This window comes from Aulonocara sp. 'chitande type north' Nkhata Bay, linkage group LG9, assembly GCF_057382095.1.
Source record: "Aulonocara sp. 'chitande type north' Nkhata Bay isolate Kocher_YH1m ecotype deep benthic linkage group LG9, A_spYH_male_GT1.1, whole genome shotgun sequence".
Taxonomy (NCBI): domain Eukaryota; kingdom Metazoa; phylum Chordata; class Actinopteri; order Cichliformes; family Cichlidae; genus Aulonocara; species Aulonocara sp. 'chitande type north' Nkhata Bay.
In genome coordinates this window covers 32,241,582-32,261,134 of record NC_141352.1, presented here as the reverse complement: position 1 = coordinate 32,261,134, position 19,553 = coordinate 32,241,582, and the positions used below count along the sequence as shown (strand labels likewise).

At 42.2% G+C, this 19,553-nt stretch overlaps 1 protein-coding gene across 12 annotated transcripts in view; it reads right to left on the bottom strand.

Moving 5' to 3' along the window:
* The window catches only part of ntng1a (netrin g1a), a 131,666-nt gene that overhangs the window by 22,040 nt on the left and 90,073 nt on the right, over positions 1–19,553 (bottom strand). For all 12 annotated transcript variants that reach the window (XM_086306989.1, XM_086306990.1, XM_086306995.1 and 9 more), the window contains exon 4: positions 11,658–11,830. In XM_086306989.1, the coding sequence (XP_086163115.1) occupies positions 11,658–11,830 (173 nt within the window). The remainder of the gene's footprint in view (positions 1–11,657; positions 11,831–19,553) is intronic.

The window sequence follows — 19,553 nt, the reverse complement described above, 5'->3', positions numbered from 1 at the left end:
ACAGGAAGAGCATTAGGAGCCGCATTTGTTGACTCCATTGATTTTTATGTGTTGCGCAGAGATCGCAGTTCTGAGCTGCTAGGCTGGTGAACATGATCTCCTCGGGCCGTGTGATTCACCGCACATTTGGGGTCAGCACATATGACGCATGTGCAGATCGGTGCATTACAATACAGTGCAGGCCGACTCATGTGGGGCATCAACCGATTTGCAACAAATCTCACTTCACAGTGTGGTTAGAAGTCTCATTGCTTGCTGTTTACTCTATATCGGATGGTTTCCAGCTATGCTGTCAAGCATCCAAGATCTCACTAATGGATTATCAGAAACCCATAATAAAATGTTCTCCCATGGATATTCAGCCTTTAAATCTTTGGCATGCATTCTGTTGCATCACTGAACTGGCTCGTCTGTCATTTATTCAGTGTGTCTGCACATGTGCAGAAAGGGCACTCATCTTAGGAAAATTTCTGCATGCTTTCTAGATTTTACTGTCAAGAGCGTTCGTTAGCATGGGGCTCAGCTGGTGTGTGCTTGCGCGTGTATGACCGTGCGTGTCGCTGTGTTGTTTCTGTCTGTATCACTTCTGTTCTGACCTTCAATGTGTCTCACCTGTTTGCTTTGGCAATACCTGGACTTCCCTGGAAAGGCGCTTATCAGCTGAATTTCCACCGCAGGCAAAGTTGGTAATTACTTTCCGAGGCTGCCATCGTTTTATAGCAATCCATCATCATCTAGAGCTCTTTGGCTATATAGAGCTCAGTGGTGGTGACAGGCATTGCTAACTGGTTAGCAGCGGAAAGACTGCCAAAACACAAGCATACAGCATGCAAGCTGATTGAATTCTTCAGGAGCAAAATTACGTCTTGCTCGGCTTCCCTGCTACGTCTTAAAGCCTTGAAGTCCCCAAGAGCCAAGATGGACAAAGCACAGTTAAGATTTCAGGGATGGAACGAGGTGTGCATCAGTGGCAGCACGAAAAGTGAGAAGGAGGGGGGGAAATCTGGAGATGGAAGAAACAAATATTTGAAAGAAAGATTACCGTCACAGCTGCACAGAGCCGAGATGTGGAAAAGACAGAGTAAACAAGCTTGGTCTCTGGTGGTTGGGGGTGTTGTGGGGGAGAAAAAGAAAGAGAGGGAGAAAGACAGAGTGAGCATGAAACAAAAGAAAGAGATGGAGCGAGCACAGGCAGAGGCAAGAAGAAGAAGGAGGAGAGAAAAAGGTAGCGGGGAAGATGGGCAGCAGGAGAAGCAGAATGACAGGATGCAAAACAACAGCCAATAAGTTTTATAGAGAACAAAGAAGGAGAATGGGGGTAAAATGAAAATTCAAATGAGTGGGTGTTATACATGAGAGCAAAGCTCCTGAATGAATGTGTGTAGATGCATAAACATATGACACTAATTGAAATCACAGTAGAGCTCAGAGATGATGAAAAACCCACATTTAAAACATTTATTGGACCTCACTTAAATTCAAAAGGAAATGACAGACCTTCCTTTTTATCGAGCCACGAAGCTAAACAAAAGAAGAAAACACTAAGCGCTAATTTTCTTTAAATGATATCTTTAACAAATGTACTGTGTGGATTGGTTAGTAAAGCAAAGTCTTACTACTGCAGTTGGTAAAACATCACACAGGATTCATTTTAATGCTTTTTGCAAAAGAACCATTTTTTAAGACGGGTGTTTATATCTGCCCAAATCTGCCCAAGTACAGTAATTGTAAGAAAGAGTGAGCTTTATTCCACGGTGGCACCATCAGTTCCTGAGGGATTTGGTCTTGCTGCTGAAACACATAAATCTCACAGGCAAGGTGTTCTGCGTGAGTGGGATGCTGAGGGTTGGGGGTGGATCTTCTCTTCCAGCTGGGGGTGGGGAATGAATCCTGCTGGAGAAATCCACTGCATGTTCGCGCCTTTCACTGCTTTGATCAAAGGGGATCCATAAACTCCGAGGCTGGCTTTAGCTAAATCTGAACAAGTGCCTCTTAATCCTTCTCTGATAAGCCAATCTATTCATTTTATCAAGATGCAGAATGAACAAATCAGGACTTAATTAATCTGAACGTTAGGCGTCGTTGGATGAAAATGACATTCTCTGAGTGCAAGGAAGTTGCAAAAGTTTAAAAGAAAAGAAGAAAAACTATCTATCATTTCCTCCTTAATACGGCCATTAAAATGTCTAGACACTCGCACCAAAGACTTTCAATTAGCAGTGTCAGTCAAACACATCACACGATGAAAAACCTGCACGCCGGCCCCTCGATAAACCAAAGCATACATGTGTGCCGTGCAACAGTGTGATCGTCATAAAAAGGTAATAGCTACAGGTGACTGGTAGGATATGTTATTATGGCTGCCATAACAGCTATCATCAAACTCAATGACTGAACTTTTACAAGGCTGTCACAGTGCAGCAGAGCCATGCTCCCCTCATAACTTCACTGCTTACATCCCCGTGCTGACACTGGTCACAACCTTCAAAAGCCTTTCTCTTTCCTGTCCCACCAGCTTGTCTTTCACTGGTGATGTTCATCGTTTCTTCCATCTGCATTCGATGAAGACAGAATACAACTATACATGCATGAGTGCATATACTGTAAGGAGATATGAAAGCAATTTGAAATGGATTTGAAGGCAGTGTGAGTAGTGACGCACAAGTACAAAGCTGGTCTTATTTTAAATCTTAAGGAAATTCATATTTGTTTGTGCGACTTCACAGACTACCCGCTTCCTATTGTTCTACTTCCCCATGCTGTCTGCAACAGCTCATTCACTGCTGAACATGTAGCAGCTAAGGATGTATGCTTTTATTTTTAAAAGTGGTTTAGTAATATCCTAAAACAGGTCAGCACTGCAGCCTATCCCAGCTCGTATGTTGTTTCTCTCCAAGTTAAAACTGAGATTAAAACATCTCTTTTTCCAAGCGTGACCTGACCAAGAGAGCAGAAAATATTTTTTTACAGATACAGACACAAACAATATAAGGAGACAAATACAAAACTCACAGCTGCCAGAACTTCCTTCCTGTTAAAAGGGAGTTTTTCCTTCCCACATTCACCATGTGCTTGCTCATAGAGGGTCGTGTTACTGTTGGGGCTTTAACTTAGAATAGAAAATTTGGCGCTATATAAATAAAAATGAATTGAACTGATTTGGAGTATAAATGAGTGTTTAGGTGTTAGTTTAGCTACTGAGAAGAAAATATTGATCACTAAACATATTAACTCAGTTTCTCTTAACTTTCTTTTCACACATGCACAGCTTTGTTTTAATCTAACCACATATATGGATATGTGAGCTTCATGTTAGTTACTTTTAAAAAGTCAGGTCAACAAGCAGTCTTACTAGGTTGGACCTACAGCATGCAGAGTGCACCCAGCCCCATTAGGGTAGACAGAAGGTGACTACTGCACATTTCTCTCATGTGTCTTTGTGAGTTGCTTAGCTCACCGAAAGGGACGGATGTACTGAAGAAATTGCTCAATTATGCATTTTTGCAAATGAGATCGCTCCTTCTCTCCCACTTTGTGCCTATGTGTGATGGGTGGGGGCAGCTGTCTTTCTCACCGTGCAGCACACTTGCACACAGAGAAGCCGTGCTCTTAGCGACATCGGTAGAGTGAACTAAATGTTCAAAAGTGCGATTACACTTCGCTAAAGCTGACGTGCAAGAAGTGCTTTACACATATGGTAAAAGTCACATGTGCACCATGGATCGCTCCATCACTGCTGTGGTGGGTGCGTCTGAATGAAGTGCTGAGGAGCATTAACTGAAAAGTGAGTTACATCAGAATAACAGACTGCTGCCACTTTAACAGACTGATGAAGTCAGGAATGTTACCTACAGATGACCCTGAAACCCTGAAAGTATTTTTTAAACAGAGCAAGGTATTTTCAACATAGAAGTTCTAAACATGCCAATTTCCTTTAGAGATCATAAATCATATCATAAAATTCGCACACAATAACAGAATAATAAAAAAAATTGACCAGGTTCGATGTTATTAGCCTACTGAAAACAGATCTTTTTGTAGACCGATAGCACAAACCAGTGCTGTGAAAACATGTGTTTTAACTTTGTAATGCTTGAAGCTGGTAAAACTGAGGGTTATCTTCCCATTTACATACAGTACAAAAACTTAAGCAGGGGTTTGAGCTGACACTGTCACTGAGAAAGCATTATGCCAATAACTAAAGTTGGGAATTGTAGTCTCAAAGAAGACAGTCACTGGGACCCTGCACGGGAATGAACTGCGAGGTTGCAGACCAAGAAAAACTTCACCTCTGCAGAAAAGTTGCCTTCAAGCCAGACTCAAGCAAGCTAATGACAACCTGCAGACAGATTATGCATACTGAGATGAAACCGTTTGGAGAAAGAAGGGAGAGGCATACAACCCAAAGAACAACATACCCACAGTGAAGCATGGTGGTGGGAGTATTTTGCTGTGGGGATGCTTCAGTATATCTGGAACTGGGAATCATCAAGACCGAAGAAATTACAAAAAAGAATATGTGAAGATTTTGAAAGGAAACCTCAAGCACTCAACAGCAAAATGGTTCTGTCTCATCACTTCCAATGCGACAGCGACCCAAAACATAGATCGGTCCTGGCAAAGTACTACCTTCAGAAGACCAAAGCAAACATTATTGACTGGCCTCCCAAAACCCTGACTTGAATCACAATGAAAATCTTTGGGGTGAACTGTAGGCCAAGATCCAAGCCAGAAGACCATCAAATCTGAGGGAGATTAAGAGATTTGCCAGAGAAGAAAGGGCTGAGGTTGCTCAGGAGACGTGTGTGAGACTTACCGAAGTCTGCAACAATGACTGCAGGCTGCTATCCAGCAAACAGGATACACAGTTTACTATTAACATCAGGGAGGCTAATAATTCTATCCATCTGTATTCCATGTGTGAAAAGAAGTTATCAGGTTTATGTGTTTCTTTCAAAAAAAATTCGAAAAACTTGTATTTTTGACTTCTCAAGTTTATCTTAGATGCATGTACTTTCTCACTGTTTCCCAATATTGTACATACTCTGTATCATACGTTCTCTAAATCAAGAGATCCAGTCTGTAAAGTGACAACAAAATGTGAAGAGTTTTGAAGAAGATGATGCTTCATGAGCATAGAACCATATCACCCCATGAGAGCACTTCGCTCTCACATGCACTAAAGCATATAGTTAGGGCTGGATCAGGTGACCCTGAATCCTCCCTTAGTTATGCTGCAATAGGTGTAGGCTGCTGGGCGATTGCCATGATGCATTGAGTTTTTCCTTTTCAGTCACCTTTCTCACTCAGTATGTGTTAATAGACCTCTGCACTGAATCACACGCTCTCTTCCACAGCATGTGTTTATCCTGTCTTCCTTCTCAAACCCCAGCCAGTCTTGGCAGATGGCCCCGTCCCTTCCTGATCCTGGTTCTGCCGGAGGTTTCTTCCTGTTTAAAGAGAGCTTTTCCTTCCCACTGTTGCCAAAGTGCTTCCTCATAGGGGGGTCATGTGATTGTTGGGTTTTTCTCTGTATGTATTATTGTAGGCTCTACCTTACAATATAAAGCGCTCTGAGGCAACTGTTGTTGTGATTTGGCGCTGTATCATTTTTTTTATTGAACCGAATTGAAATTGAATGAATGGATCTTTGCATACTGACATCATACACATGCAGTACTTGAACTAACTCATTTCTTTAGCACACAAACTGCACAGAGAAACATGGGTTCTCTAAATCAAGTCATCTATTTGAAGTGCATACACAGATTCTGGGTTTAATATAACACAGAGGATATATTTTTACAATCTGAATTCAACTTTTCAGAGGCCACCAGTTTTCTGCCCCCTCCACCGCCAGCTTCTATTTCCCTCAGTGTCCTCAGCCCTACAGTGAAATGAACTGCCATGGTTAATTCTCCAACTGATCTCTCTCCTTCTGTCTCCACAGAGGAAGGAAGCAAGAATGAGTGAGGATGAGAGAAGCATGGGTGGGGTGGCTGGGTGGGTGGGTGTGTGTGAGGGGCTGAGGGGGTGAGAGACGCAGATGAAAAGAGCGAGAAAGACAGAGCCACCCCAGAAGGCTGAGTTAGCTGTGACAGAGAGCGATGCCCACTTCCCCTCCTTCTATCCTTGCCATTCCTTTTTTCATCACTTTCTAAATCCCGCTCTTCTTCTGCGCTCTCAACACAGAGCCATTGTAAGACGACATATCAACGACCCCCCAACCCCACCACCCACACACACACTGCACCCCTCCCCACACCCAGACTCCACACCCTCTCTGAATGATGATTCATCGAGCTCCTTATCGCATCAGACTACTTGATGGGCATAGTAAAAAGAAATTAAATCTTAATTAAATTTTCATCTTTGACAAATTTGTCTCTGCAGAGCTGCCATATGCTCGCTGGGTTTGGGGGAAAACATTGAGAGGGAAGGAGACTTTTGGAATTGGTGTTGAATGGGCTTGAAAATTACAAAACAGCACAAGGTGCATTTTTCTGTCAGCCTTGAGCATTTTCTTTTCTATTCAGGAGGGATAACCTTGCATTCCTATAGATTTTTCACAGCGTTATTACATTATGGATTTTTCTTCCTCCAAGACAAAGTATAATAACGCACTTTATACTCGGACTGTTTTTCATCACTTGCAGGGCAAAGGGAGCATGTGTGCGTGAGTGTGTCCTTGTGTAGTTATGAATGTGTGTATGTTTGTGTGCATGCAGGCCTGGATGATCACCTGTGTGTGTGTGAGTGTCACCTTTTTTAATAATGTGCTGTCAATCTGGGCTCTGGGAATGGGCATTTCACTAACCCTCCCTAAGTCTCATAACGTGGATCCTCTGGGAGGTAGAATAAGTCATCAGTGGCCGGCGGCCGGGAGCCCTCGAGCGCCGCAGAGAAAGGCAGAAATCACAGCGGATGCAATAAGGAGACAGGGTGGAATAAAAGTTGGGCTTTCATATTAATGCCACGGCACTCAAAGTTATAGCCCTGCTGCTCATCACTCTTTCTGGAAATGATGTAAGGGAGTAGTAGTGGCTGCTCTGGAGCCTGTGTTCACGAGGGGCAGTTGATACTCACTGTTTTTGTGCTAATTGTTTTGTTAAATACACTCACAGATCCATCGCCTATTTACACACTGAAGTCTGCTAACAGCAGAAAGTCTAAAGGTGAGACGCAGTACCCGGATCATCTCCCAGCCCCTCATTTCAATGACACTAAACTGCTGTATGAACAGAGTACTTCCCATATTGTGTGTGTACCCCAGGAAGAACACACATTCCTGCCTTTCAGTTTAGGAACAAAATAAACAGCGAGCAGTAAAAGTCTGGGGGGAAAGAGGCCATGAAATGATAATATATTCCATATTTCTCAAGCTCATAGACTGCTGTATTTCTCCTTCTTGGCAAGGGAAGTTTTACTGTAAATTCCAATATTACAAACAGTTGCCTTCATGCAGTTGTATACTTCTTTCCCTGAGGTTTGCTCAGGGCTGCAAGTGAGATTCAACAAACTTTCTTAAACTCACATTTTTAAAATCAATTAATTATGATTAATGTGATGAAGGTGATGATGATCATTTGGCTGCTGGGGGGCAGCGGGAGCAAGCTGAGAACAAAGCATTTTCATTTCATCACCTTACACAGCAAGGAGAGCTTTCAAATGAAGTCATGACTCTGGCCACCTGGTGAACCCAGGACTAATTTTCACTCCTCATTGTTATTTTGTTCCCTTGTCTGCACTGTGGTTTTTTACCAACTGCCGAGGTTTGATGTCAGTTCACTAGTTGGTTCATCCACAAAACTGCATTTGAAAAGCAAAACAAAAAGTATTCAAAAGTGTAAAACAAAGAATTCCTTGTTGTCCTTGCATTAAGTCAGATATAAAACATGGGTCCACACCAGCAAATGTTCTTCAGGCTCTGTGAGAAGAAGATGTGATGTGACGTCATGCCAACGCATTAGACAAAAGGAGGTTGGCCCACTTACTTCAGCTCGAGCAGGAGTAATTGCCTCTGTTCTACATTAGCATCGCAGCTGCAGCTTAACAACATTATTTATTAACTGTAATCCGTGTTGTTTATTAGTGGAAAGCTCGAGCCCACTTCAAAATATAACAATATGAGATTATGCAGTCTGGATGCACAATTTCCCCATTGGCGACATTTGTTAGCATTCTACTTTTTAATTGTGACATTCCTTTGTGTTTCCGAAAACACCTCGGGATCAAAAGTAGAGAAGCCTTCTGCTAAATGCGCATTTCAAAATCGCAGAGAGCCGCCCCAACCTTCGTCCCCCTGACCAACGCCTCCAGCGCTTCCGGTGGATAGCGAGGTTTTCCCAACCCGTTTGAGAGTCACAGTCTCTCCAGCGTATCCTCAGTCTGCTCAAAACATCTCACCTTTGAGACGCCCAGGAGGCATCCCTAGCGAGACGCATTAAAAGTAGCCAGTGGCTACCCCATTGGCTACTTTTAATGCAGAGCAGCAGCGGCTTTACTCTGAGCTCCCCATGAATGACTAAGCTCCTCATCCAATCTCCAAAAATTCCTACCTTACAATGGTGAAGAGGTCTGTATGCCTGAGTGATCCCAGGAGCTGTGCTGTCAGGTCCAACTGGGCCCTACAGTCCTGGTTAAAGGGCCAAACTAATGCGGTCCTACTGACCACTATGAACTCCTTGCATCTTTTGAGCAGGACTGAACAACACAATGCAGCCAAGATGTAATTTTTCAAAAGCATGAAAAAGTAAAGGAGCACACGTGTGTGTTGGTTTGTATTTAGCCTAACGTTACATAACTTTGTAAGCAGCCTGTTCTATTGCAACTTCTCGAAATTCCTGTTTAGTAGAAATAAAAGTTTATAACTAATAAAGTTGTAATGCAGTTTAGAATTTTAAGCAAAATAATCATGTGGTTGCTGAACCTCCCACAGATTTATATAATCAAGAAAAATCAATTTTGCCTGAAGGATGGAAAGAAGTATGAAAAAGGGCACACACTGTTAACGGGAAAACTACAGGCCTGTAAGTCTGACATCTACAGAGGCGATGCAAAACCTCATCAGTACCTTTATTGTTGACAATGCGCCACGTAGAATTTCATCAGCGAGCAGGTGCATTTAGTTTCTTAGGTACACCTGTTTACCTGACAGTAAATCTCTAATTAGCCAATCACATGGTAGCGATTGAGTGCAAGCAGACATGGTCAAATATCAAACTGAGCGTTGGGAATATTGAAGAAAGGTGATTTAAGTGTCTCTGAAAGTGACAGGTTTTTTACTTACCGCCCTGGGCTGGTTGCTAGTTTAGTTTCGTTCTTAAATTAAAGCAAAAAAAGTGATAGAAAACGAGTTTACACAAGAGCTACTAAACTAATCCAAGTGTCAAAGGGCTGTCACCTGTGGACAGGTTAAGAAAGGTTCACAGATACCAGATGATACCACAGTTAAACCTGTGATCCTCTTTTGGAACAACATAGAAGATTTAACATCCTTTAAATAAATTCCACTAATATTGTCCAGTAGTACTTAATAATATGGCCCACGACTAAGAGTGCTGTAATTACATGAAATTTCAATGTATTTTATTGGAAATTACATTGTAATTAATTTACGCGTGGATAGTTAAAGGTAGGCACACTAGAATAAGGAGATAATAAGAAATAATTGCACTGTTAATATTTTATTAGTAATTTTAGGTAGTGCATGAGTAGTTTTAAGTACTGGAACTTCAAGTTTTTTGGGGGGGTTGTTTTTTTGTTTTGTTTTGTTTTGTTTTTGTTTTTTACAAAAAAGGAGACACAAATTACTCTATAAGTAATTTTAAGTGCTGCATAATTTGTTTGGAGTGACTTAACTTTGCTTAAACTTCCAGGTATTTTACAGGAAAGCAGACAATACTTCCCTCAACACTGCTTTTCAAAGTTATGCTTGGACAGTGATGATAAAAGACAACAAAGTTGACTCCATCATTTAAAGATCACACAGTCCTGCAAAGTCTGTTTGTTGTTGCTTTCTTTTTCTTGTAAGTTAGTAAGGGAAAACGGCCCTTATCACATTTATGTGGTAAAATACAAGTTAAATAATAGAGCACCATCATGCATAATGAATATTATATAAAGATGTATACATATTCAAAAAACATACTTGTTAAGTGTTGAGTGTGCTTGCAATATAAGCTGGAGAAATACTGTTTGTTTCTCTGCAAAATTACCAAGAAACTACACAGAACTTCAATTTACTTAAGCAGTAGTTAAACAGTATTATTTGTGTCTCCTGTGAAGCTGGCAGAATTATTGGAACAAGTCTGCCAGAGATCAGTAATATCTTCCCCACTCGCTGTCTGAGGAGGGTGCACAGTATCCTGCGGGACCAACATCACCCTGCGCGCCACCTTTTCCATCTGCTGCCCTCAGGGAGAAGGTACAGGTCTATACAGGCCAGAACATCCAGACTGGCCAACAGCCTGTATCCACAGGCTGTGAGGCTCCTGAACTCTCTGCCCCCCTCTCACGGACAATAACCATATCCAACTTCTTAATAGCAATGAACTGGTCTGCATTGGTGCATCATATCTTTATTCTCTTCCCCCTCCTGCCCCCCCCCCCCTCTTTCTTAAATAGATAACTATCATATCTGATATCATATCTCACAGTACAATAATATTGAATGGGTTGCATTGTTGTATTTTGTCATGTTTCTCAGGTCTTTGTCTGAATTTCTACGAACATTATTGCTAAGGATTGTCTTATTGCATTGGAGTCACACTGGGTTAAATATGTACACTTGGGTTTTAAGGGGTATTTATTATTTTCTTCTTTTTTTTGGGTTGTATGGAAGCCCCAAACGCAATTTCATTGTTCTTGACAATGACAATAAATAAATAAATACTTAAATACTCCTTTCCTGTAAAATACCTAAAGTTACACACTACTTATATTTACCTACAGTATAATTATTTCTTTGTTTCCTGTAAAAACCTGACTTATTATTCCCTTGTTCTAATGTACCTAGCTTTAAATATCTGTAGGTAACTAAAATTACATTGTAATTTCAAGTGTTAATTACAGGGGACTTACACTAGTTTGCTAAAGTGCTACCCACGTTTCTCTAAAAAAAGGGAGAAAAATGATTCTTTTTTTGCACAGGCTGCATCAGCGTATAACGAGCTTCCAGAGGACGTAGTGCAGGTTCTTTCACTTCACTCTAATTAGAGTGGTCGAGAAAAGGACATTTTCTAGAATACAGAGCTGTAGAAGAGAGAACAACATCCTATTTACACTGTGGTCTTTTAACTAGACTGCACTCTGGTCTGGAAACATTTGCTTCAACATAACATCACTAATCATACACACATCTTTTTTGCATGCTGTTAATTGCTTCACTTTGCTTTGAAACGCCACAGCTCAGCATCTCTGAATGCAACGACCGTCTGAACTCTCTAAAAGGACACACAGGATACTGATAATTAGGACTGGACTTTTATCACTTGTCGCTGTAGATGCATTTTTTTAAAAAACTAATTCAACAAATTTTCCATTATTTTGTTGAGATCTATAAGACCTCCTGAAAGTCCTACACTGCCATGTCATCCATCTTTTTAATTAGCCAACACGTCAGAGGTGTGCTTGTGTTCGAGTGTGCGTGTACTCACAGATATTTGCGGTGCCCTTGGGTATGGGCAGGTATGAGCCAGCACTCCACGCTCGCCCCTGGTAGTTCCTCTTACAGCGGCCGCAGTCGGGCCCAGTGGTGTTGTGTTCACACTCACAGCTCAACTTCTCTTTGTCATACACGCAGCTGTTGGCGTGAAGATTGCACTTGCACCTGTCAAAGCAGAGGAGGGGCAGGGTTGAAAGAGGACAGGCACGTCAACATGAGTGAATTTTCCGGTGCTGAATAGAGAACAGACGGCTTTTATTTTGTTGGACAATGCTGCTGAAGGGCAGCATGTCCTTGAATAGCAGTGGCACTGGAACACAGGCAGAGCTGCTAAAACAGTCGCCTTCTCAACTTCAAGAACTGCTAGTTCAAAGAAGGCAGGCGACTGCACGAATGAATCCGGCATCATTATTTCCTCCGCTTTTTTTCTCCCCCTCTCCACTCGGGAAGGTAGCTCGGTTTTAATTGTCCCACTGGAGGATGCGTAATTGTTGTAAGGTCACAGCTGATGGACACGAGAAGATCGAGAGGGAGAGGGGGACAAAGAGGTGCAGGGAGGGCCGAGGAAAACAAGCTAAGTTAAATTGCGAAACAAGCACTTGGAGATTGAAGACGTCGAAAGGCTCACAGCTCCGAAAGATGACGAATACCGAGGAGTTAGCCAGAGGGCGGCGTGGAGCAACAGTATGACTACCTTCTCCATGACAAATTAATATGAGATGAGATCTCAGAAGCACATTTTCAGTTTGGAAAGAGGGATTCCCTCAAGGTGCACTAAATCCTCACTCACATCCTGCTCACTAGAACATCCATTTAACAATAAACTCAGCAGATTCATTTTCTGCTGTGGCTAGATGAGTATTGGGGGGGGGGGGGGGGGGGGGGGGTGTATCTGTTAATTTTATTTATGAGCTTCAGTCAAGCACTTTGAATTTTTAGACCTTTGCTGCAGACAACAACATGACTGAATGTTTCCACATTTCTCAGAGATGAGCTGTGAAAATTTGGTGACAATGCATTCTAACATAGTCTGATTTAAACATGAAGTAGAAGTAGGAGAATATTCCCTGCCCACAAGTAGATTAAAGGATTAAAAAAAATCTTTTATACTCAATGGCTGTCTACATTTCTACTTTCAGGTTCCGCCAGTGTTATGTCGGTTGTTTTGTTATTTTGTCCATTTTCTTTATAGAATCACTACTTTTATTTTGACAGCTAATGCTGAAAAAGGTGGCGCGACACACTCCCCAAAATCATCACCGTCAAGCATAACCGTGTTGTTTTTAAAGAGTACCTGCCATGATCCTGAGCCACTGCCTGCACTGGCTGAAACAGGCATGACTCACCATAGATTAATGGTGTTGTATTTGTTTAGTTTGAGAGAGGAGGAAAAATGCTGAGAGTCAGGTAAAATGCCACTGTTCAAGCCTGTCTCAATCATTTTAAAGTGCAGTTTCATTCAGCATACTGGGAGTGCCTTACAAATGTCTTTTCTTTCTTCTTAAATCAAAGGAAATGTACACAAAAAGAAAGAAAATTTGTGTTTGGTCGATTATTCCTTTGTTGTAAGAACGCTTCTTGGTAATCAATCTTTTACTGTTGGAAAGCCTATTTATTGCTGTGAATGACCACAGCAGACCCGGTGACATCAACATGCTTTGCAGCATTCTTTATTAGCACACACGGTTGCTGTTCACAATGCACACAGTGCTGCAGCTCTCCCGCTGCTCAACATTACCACAACAACCCCAACCACAGGAGACAGTACAATATTTAAGTCGACGGGGCGTGATTGCAGATGCCGTACAGGTGCGTCCGCCTTCCCTGCACGGTACCGCAGGCCCTGCCCGACACAATTGCCCTTTACATGTTATCACATTTGTAAGGAAAATGCATTTGTGGGTTGAGCAACAGAGTTGAGTCGATGAGTTGTACCCATGAAAAACTTGCAAAATCTTCTCTGTCAATGCCAAACAACTTATTCTGATGTAGATGCTTGTTTGGTGTCATTTATTGGATGTCTGGATGATTGAAAGCTGATGAAACAGAGTGGCAGTTTAACAGCTTACTCATTTAATAAAGAGGGGCCTCAGTAACATGTGGAAGAACCACTAAATGCCCACAACAGCCTGGCGCCTCCTCTGCATGCTGGTCACACATTGCTGTGCGGTGGCCAGTGTTGGGAAGGTTACTTTTAAAATGTATTCCATTACAGATTACAGAATATATGCCCCAAAATGTATTCTGTAACGTATTCCGTTACGTTACTCAATGACAGTAACGTATTCTGAATACTTTGGATTACTTAATATATTATCATGCTTTTTACAACAACGTGAATGTACTATTGCTGTGATTTATTACTATTACTGAAGGTCCCAAACCCAAACAGTCCTGACCCGTGACAATATGAAACAGGAAAGTACCGCAGTGTAATCCATTTATTTCAACAAAGTAACTGTATTCTGAAGACCACCTTTTTAAATGGTAACTGTAACGGAATACAGTTACTCATATTTTGTATTTTAAATACATAACGGCGGTACATGTATTCCGTTACTCCCCAACACTGGCGGTGGCATTACATTCTTCAACCAGCATTTGTTGCAAGTGATGTGGTTGTGTTGGTCACACAATAAGCTGTTTGGCATTGGCAGAGAAGATCTAGCATGTTTTTAATGGGTACCACTCATCGACTCAACTCTGCTGCTCAACATACTAAAACATTTTCCTTACAAATGTGGCAAAATTTAAGGGGAAATAAACTGGCCTTTTATCTGTTAGTGAGAAACGTCAGTACCAGCTGGCCTCTCTCACCCTGCCCATCCTGCTTTGCCACATCATGACTCATAAATAAACACAATAACTCCTAAAAGTTTTAAATCACACACTGTCTCTGACCCTGGAAATACACCAACCTGCTGTTCACACCCCTAAATGAAATGCTGCAGAGCTAATGAAGGTATTTAAGACAAACTGCCAAGAACCCCGCGTTTCACTTATAAATGTCACCAGCTGCAAATTATATCATTTACAGCTAATTACCATGAAGTCTGTAAAAAATAAGCCAGCATTGTTATTTGGCTATTTTGTTTTTTTGGGGGTTTTTTGTGGCTAGCTCGCTTCACCATTCCAAGAACACGAGGAGCACACTGTGTGCTTTTGTAATTTAGCAACACTAGCGTAGTCACATTCATTTCAAATATTCCATGCATATCGTATCATTTGAAATCACACAAAAGTTCTGATGTGGGACATCTGTTGTTTTGAGCAAGTGGCACAGAAACTAAAAGATGTGAAAAAGCTTTCTCGATAAGTAATGCTACGGCTTTTATTTCTCGTGATGTCAGGCATATTTTTAATAAGCCGCTGCTACCTTATGCTGGTTGTCTCATTTTCAGGTTACACTGTAGCAAAAGGCTGTGCATAATAATTATGCTGACACCTACAACTTTAGTGTTTCTAAGACAACAAAAGCTTATTTCATGGATCTCCCTATACTTTTTTTTAAACTACAAATGTGAAAGCTCATCCAAAATGGATATGATTAACTGGAAGCATTCAGATCTGACATGCATTACAACCACGTGAAATGAGTCTATTTATTTCCGCCTGATAAATGGGTGCACAATACTATTAATGCTATTAACCCAGGAGTCACCCCTACTGGTGTGCCTAATATAAACCTTCTCGACTTTACTTTCAATCCAGAGGAGTGGTGGCTTCATTCTGACCTTTTCTGGAAAAACTAAGCTCCTCATCATGTCTCCAAAATCATGACCACACAATGATGGAGGTGAAAGGACTATCGAGTCAGGAAAAAGTAAATAAGATATCCAGCTAACTCACCACGAGCAGTGATACCAAACTCCTCAATGCATTTAGAGCCCCAGTGGGGGATAAGCTGCATGAGGAACAGTGGGGGTCTATTGCTTTGTGGACTGGGAAACAATGGCTTGGTGTTGGCACGCTTTTCTTAGTTTTTGTGATATTTTCCTGAATTTTTACTCATGCAATGCATCTGTCAGAAAGCTTTCTGTTGTCTCGGTTCTGTGTTACAGATTAAAAAAGCGTTAAAAAAGAAATAAGAGCAGAAACTCTGTCATTTCACAGTCACCATGTGAGGCCCGTCTAAGAGTCCACTTTGAGCTTTGAGCTTGACTGGGAAATTCTTTTGTTACACTGGCTTAAACGTATCACAGCGTTACCCGGTCGACACTGAGACGTAGCAAAATTGATTGAGAAAAAGTGCCTCGAGTTGAGTTGACGTGCACGCGCAGCTAAAAATCAAGACAAGATCAGAATCGGGTCTCACGGAGTGTCGCTCAGCGCAGCTGCTCCCCACTCTGTTATAAAAATCTGATTTTTACAGTGCGTGTATGTGGAGTGGATAGGCAATGTGGTGTGAAATGACTTCACACAGAGCCCTTTGCGGTTTAACCTTCAGCTTCTTTTAACATCTGCAACATTTTAATCAGCGTCCAGAAGTGATAGTGCCGTCGGCATAATGATGGAGGCCGCCAGTGAGGCCCTGCGGGCCTCATACCCGCCAGTGCTGTTGTGCTTCCAATCAACATCGGCTCCTGAATGCGAACACCAGGGGACTCTCCCTCACTGCTGCACTAGCAACAACATCTTCAGAGAAAGAGCCAAGTAAAATTGTATTTAACAGCAATTTAATAGCAAATCTCCTCCAGGGTTTCCCACGAGTTCGATGTTGTGTCTTCGTTTCCTGTTGGCCCCGCTTTACTTTGAAAGCTCTGTGGCATGTTTTCTCCTACCTTATCATTCTCCTCATTTCTCTCTCCTCCCTCCACCTATTAGTCTGTCATTTTTTTACTTAGCTCCAGTCTCCCCCAATAATAAATATTCATGGACCTAAGGCATCTTTGTTTTTGTGTGGTGCTCTCAAAGTGATATTGCTCAAGGCATTATTGAGTGTACCAGCCACCTGTGAGCTAAAGGTCCTGATATGTATTCACGAAATAACCCATGAGGCTGTGAGCTCAAATTGCTGGACTGGCAAAAAAGAAGAAGAAAAAAAAACAGGATGGAAAAAAACTTTGAAGTTTTGATTCCATTTTGTCCAAGAGAAAGGAGCGAGCATATTCTATCTGAGCAGGGTTTAAAGTTTTCCTTGAAATGTTGGAAATAGAAGATACTGTTGGGCACAAATGTATTTTTTCCCCTTTATTCCGGTGCAGCAGAGCAGCCCGCTGAGACTTAACTTACCTGCAGCAGCTTGTCCATGACCTCTGCAGTAATGGGATTCTGATTGACACTGGGGGTGCCGACGACATATTGGAGCCTTTCCATTGATGACAGCAGCAACAACAAACATAAACAAGGCAACACAAAGCTGTTGTTTTCAGGAAAAACACCCTTATCCCTTCCATTGGTTCAGCCACTATCCGCGTAATTCCTTTTAGCCGAGTTCATTCCCAGCCATCGCTCCATTTTGCTCGTTGCGGCATCAAAGCCAAAAGTATCAGCCACTAATTAATAGTAATTATCCACAATCCAAGCAACAACATCCCTGATGCACAAAGCTGCTGATCCCAACAAATTGAGCAGACTAAACTCAACACGGCCCTTAAGTGGGTTAACTAAGTGAAGCAATTAAATTTCAATCAAACGGCCAGGTGTTTTCATACTCAAGCCAACTGGGTCAAATGCTCGGTTAATAAATGCTTCTTTTAGCGCGTCTGCATTCAGTGTCTGCTGTACATGAGCGACAACACACCAGGGGTCGTAGGGGGGCAGGCGATAGGGTGAGGGGCAGCTGGATCAGAGAACAGTACAGCTTAATGATGTGTGATCAGAATGGAATTGAAAAACAGGAATGGCTGGGAGAAAAGGTCTTGGGGTGTGTGCTTAAGTGTGATTGGTAAATTGTACAATATATTTGTCCCGCATGATCTCATCCCACCCACACACACACACACACACACACACACACACACACACACACACACACACACACACACACACACACACACACACACACACACACACACACGTGCATCTATCGTAATATCCTGCATTGACATGTAAGCTTGCAGCTGCTGTCTGTAGTAAGTTAAAATGGATCAGCCTGCCTGCTAACGTGTTACCTGCTAATTGCCTCTTCTACCTCTTGCCCCCCTGTTCCCGGCCTGCGGTGCATTGTGGGAAGTGGAAGAAGTGAGATTTCAGCAACAGCTCTCCTGGGATGGACCTCAGCCCCCAACCTCCCCCCTAATTATATCCGCCTTCCCCATCGCTCCCTCTCTTCTCACTAGAAAGCAGACGGTTAGAGAAAAGTGCAGGCTGTGAGAAAAATCACGGCAGATTCACCGAACTCCTCGCCTCTTTCGGGTTTAACTTGCACGAGAGAATACATTTACACAGCCGATGAACGAGCAGACCTTACAGATCTGTTAAGTGAATACGTTCTCAGTTTAACCTTACAGGAGCGATGCTGAACATAAAATGCCTTCACACGTCGATTTGAATTCCTCAACACAATACCCAGCTTTAAACAACCCGAGTGCTTGTGACCTCCACGTTTCGATTTGGTGGAAATCTTTTTATTCTTATTTTCTAACATATTAAACATTTATTTCTGTTACCTTCTAGTCTGCTTTTAATTTATTCGCACAGCTGGCAGCAGGAGAGAGCAGGAGACAAAATATCAGTTTCAGAAAATGATGTGAGGCCAGAACGGGCAGTGCAAGCTACAGTCATAACAGCGAGTTGCACTGGCTGGCTGCGCGCCTTACGATAATAAATACTGGACAAGTGATACGCTTAAGGAGGCAATTAAGTCTTGAAGTGGCACACACAGTGGGGAGCCTGTGAACTTAAAATTTGCAGGACTTTTAATTATTTCAGTGCTTGTTTTGGTGAGTGGATGAGCAACTCTTGCTTTCTGTTGCGTAATACTCTCAACATTATTCACTCTAAATATGAAAAAACAACAAGATCTTGCCAGACTAACATAACCTTGACAATAAATACTTCTTTAAACCACTCAATCTATTACAATCCATATGACGCCTAGAAAACTTTACAGTATATTTTACAATTGCTGTGCAAACGTGGTTCTCCTTTTGTCTCATCCACTGAAAATGCAGAAAAGTGTAAATGCGGAGCCTGCCTGCATCAATCAGCCCGAGTCATCCATCTATCGAATCCTCAGCATTACTAATGTATGGGGTTGGACATGCTATCCAAGCAGGAGTCAATCAAGAGGTCTTTACTGCCTGTGACACGCCAGGCCAGTTCAATAGAATCGACATGCTGGGCCTCAGTGATACTGCGCTCAGCTAAAGACTACTGGCTGTGGACCCAGCGACAGCAAACGCACCGCAGAGGCATGAGAAAGCTCCATCATAGGGAAGACACACAGTTTGAGGTGAGGCCAGGTGGAGAAGCGACATTAGCTGATCCTATCATTTCATTGGAGACATTGAAGCCCTGGACAGAAGTAACTCCCTAAAGACGCTGCAGCATTGATCAGTTTGGGTCCGCAGACTGCGAGGGGTGACTGCTTTTGTTTGTGTGTGTGTGTGTGTCAGAGAGAGAGAAAGAGAGAGACAGAGAGGAAGCAAGCATTTGTAACGATGATTTGTAGTGATATAGAGTCAATCTGCAACCATACAACTAAAAAAAAAGCATCAAAAAATAATAAAACACCCCACTTTTCCTTGTTTAGTCTTATCTCACTGCTTCCTACTAACATCACTATCCATTAAACTTTGGCAACACTCTTCTTTGTTATTTAATCCCGGTGTCTGGAGCAGACACTTCACACGGCTACACCCACTAGGGGCCATAATCTGAAACCAGGGTAAGACCCAAAGAGCAGGTGTAATTACAGAAAATGTTGACAGTTTTCCAGAGGGGT